The sequence below is a fragment of the Leptonychotes weddellii genome, chromosome 2, assembly GCF_054177405.1.
Source record: "Leptonychotes weddellii isolate Sample4059 chromosome 2, ASM5417740v2, whole genome shotgun sequence".
Lineage (NCBI taxonomy): Eukaryota > Metazoa > Chordata > Mammalia > Carnivora > Phocidae > Leptonychotes > Leptonychotes weddellii.
Genome location: NC_138370.1, coordinates 160026357 through 160029455, shown reverse-complemented (window position 1 = coordinate 160029455; position 3099 = coordinate 160026357). Strand labels below are relative to the sequence as shown.

Genomic DNA, 3099 nt, shown 5'->3' with positions numbered 1-3099 from the left:
CACACACACACACACACACACACACACAGTAAGTCCTCAGGTAATGCAGGCCCCTTCTGAACTGCGCTCTGAAGACCAGGAAGACCCCTGACTCTGCTCAGGATGCCTGCAAGATCCAGCTCCCCGACAACCCCAGGCACCAGACCCACTCACCTGTCCCACCTCTTGGTTGCAGATCGCCCTGTGCCACTTCTTCTTCAACATCTCGGGCATCATGCTGTGGTACCCGATCCCGTTCACCCGCCTGCCCATCCGCCTGGCCAAGGGACTGGGCAACATCGCAGCCGAGTACCGCTGGTTTGCCGTCTTCTACCTGATCTTCTTCTTCCTCCTGATCCCGCTGGCCGTGTTCGGCCTCTCGCTGGCCGGCTGGCCGGTGCTGGTGGGCGTGGGGGTGCCGATCCTCTTCGTGATCCTCCTGGTGGTGGTCCTCAGTGTCCTGCAGTCGCGCTGCCCGCGCCTCCTGCCCGGGAGGCTGCAGAACTGGAACTTCCTGCCGCTGTGGATGCACTCGCTGCGGCCCTGGGACGACGTGATCTCGCTGCTCTCCGGCTGCTGCCAGAACCGCTGCTGCTTCTGCTGCCGGGTCTGCTGCCGCACGTGCTGCCTGCTCTGCGGCTGTCCCCCGTGCTGCCGCTGCTGCGGCTGCTGCCAGCGCGGGGACGACGAGCCCGAGCTGCCCGGCAAGGCCCCCGAGGCCTTTGATAACGTGGCCCTGAGCCGCGAGGTCCAGGACGCGCCCCCTGCGGCTCAGGGGGAGGCCTCAGGCGCATGGAGCGCCTCTGGCGGCACGGCCTTGTAGGGGGGCGGCAGGACGGGCCCCCATCCCCCCGGGCGCCGCGCGCCTTCCCCTGCCTGGCGGGGAGCCGTTCCCTCCTGAGAAACGGTGTTCACGGCAGCCCCCCACTTTCATGGCCCTTGGCCCGGTGCGTCAGCCCGCACGGGAGCTTCATCTCGGCGGGGGGTCCCCGGCTTCCGCTGGCGGGAAGGTGCGCAGCGATCCTGCAAGGCCGGGAGGGACGAGGGCTAGGGATGATCACACTGCCCAGCCCTGCCCCCGCTGGGTGGCTCCGCAGGACCCGGCGTCAGACTCCAGCCGTCCTCTCCCAAAGGAAGCCCCGAGGGAGGGATTCATGGAAGGTTCTCAAAGACGCACGTGTTAAGTGTGCACGTGATGATGTGACGGTGAGAACAACGCTCAGCCATGCCTCTCTCCTACCACAGATTTGCTTCAACCAAGAGCAGGAGTCCTTGCCCCAGACCAGACCCCTTCGGGGGAAATTGTGTAATTGTTTGGAGACTTGGTGAGGACCACAGAGGTGGGCCTTTCCCCCTTTGCCAGAGCTCCCCAAGCCCCTTGTTGGGTGTCCTCACCTGGGCAGGTGTGGCTCATCTAAGCTTCCCTGTTGTGTCCTCGCCCAAGTTTGCAGGGCGGGAGTCACGTCTGAGCTACCAAGAGAGGTTCAGGGAGCACTTTGGCTCACCTGTTGGCTCCATCTTTCTGAGAAGCAGGTGGTCCTGGTCCTGAGCTGGGCATTTGGAGGATGAGAGCTGGGGAATGGGGAGCATGGGGGTGGAGATGGTTTATCTGCTAAAAGGGCCTAGGGCTCTTCTTGACTTGGCTAATCTAGAAGCCAAATTGACCATCGTGGCTAGAGCCCAGTGCTGCCCTCTTGGTCAGATAAAATCATCCTTGTTGAGTCTTTTGGAATAAGATATACAGCCCCTCTGAGTCCTCTGCCGCCACCTTGAACCCCAGGAAAGACATGGGACAATTGCTTCTATCTGACCCCTCGCTCTCAGTGCAAGATAGATGTCTGCGTTAGCTGTTTGGTGGGCAGCTTCCATTCATCCATCCAAGCCAGAAACTCTTTCCAAACATTCTCTCACATTCCCATAGGTAGGTAAGCTCCGATTTCCTGCCCTTTCTCCATGCGTGCGGAGAGCCAACCTTTTCCAGAGGGCAGAAACTGGGGCATGGCCGGACTGCCCCCAGAACGGTGATCATCAAGCAGCAGTAGGGGTCCGTGTGTGGCTGGGGGTCCAAGGGCAGTGCTCCTTGCCCCCGATGCCTTCTCTGTGCCTTCTAGAGCGGCTTGCTGTCTTCACACCTCCTCCCCCCTCCACTGCTTCTCACGCTGAACCGTCCCAGTCTGCCCCGGGAGAGGGAGGGATCCTCAACGGAGTCTGGGGGAGGGGGTTCAGTGCAGCCACACTCCAAGACCCTGTTCTCCCCCATCCTGACTTATGCGTCACCTTAGCAGGTTGGGATGCCAAACTGAGCCCTTCTCTGACCCTTAACCCCTGTAGATACCAATTCCCAAACAGAGCCATTTATACTCTTATATTTATAGTTGCACATCTGTACAGCATTTTTCATAAGTTATATAGTAAGTAGTAGTGTGATTTGTGTTTGGAGTGCTCTCATTTGGAAATGAGGCCGGGTTCTACTACGAAATATAAAGAAAGCACCTTTGTATATTTTGTAATGCTGCCTTTTCAACGTGCCTCTATAGCTGCACCTGGGCCACACACCCTGTAAATACGTAAGTTAAGCCTGGGCAGGGCTATGGCCCTCTTTGCACACTGACTTTTTTTAAAAATTGGATCGGATCCTTGTACCTGCGTTGATTGTAATTTTTTTTTTTTTTTTTTTTTTTACTGGTTGTGGGAAGGGAGAAATAAAAGACAATCAAACCCTAAAGGAGTGTGTTGCTTTCTGTTACAGAGAAATCGGGGCTTCCTGGGTCTGTTTCCTAAAAACGTGGGCTCTCTTATACTCAGTTAGCATCACCACCCACCTCTCCACCACCAGGGTCAGCTGCGTCATTTGCGGGGCCCCTCGTTCAGGAGCAGAGGGAAAGTGCCCTTATAGGCATTAAATATAAAGCTCTCCTTCCTTCAGTGCTCTCTCTCTTGACTTAGAGCTTTTAAAATGTTGCTGGGTGGTGTTATTCTAAGTAAGATTTAAATTTAAATTATTAGCATAATATTAGCATATTTAAATTACGAGCATAAGGTTCACCTTTATATTGCGCAATGCCAACTTCAAATGTAAAGATAAGAGCTTCCAACTCACACGTGGAATTGCTGAAATTA

At 56.0% G+C, this 3099-nt stretch overlaps 1 protein-coding gene across 1 annotated transcript in view; it reads left to right on the top strand.

Moving 5' to 3' along the window:
* Positions 1-2704, top strand: part of SLC34A2 (solute carrier family 34 member 2) — a 15252-nt gene extending 12548 nt beyond the window's left edge. The window contains exon 12 of the mRNA XM_081812533.1: positions 176-2704. Coding sequence (XP_081668659.1) covers positions 176-802 — 627 coding nt within the window. The 3' untranslated portion in view covers positions 803-2704. The remainder of the gene's footprint in view (positions 1-175) is intronic.
* Positions 2705-3099: the final 395 nt, after the last annotated feature.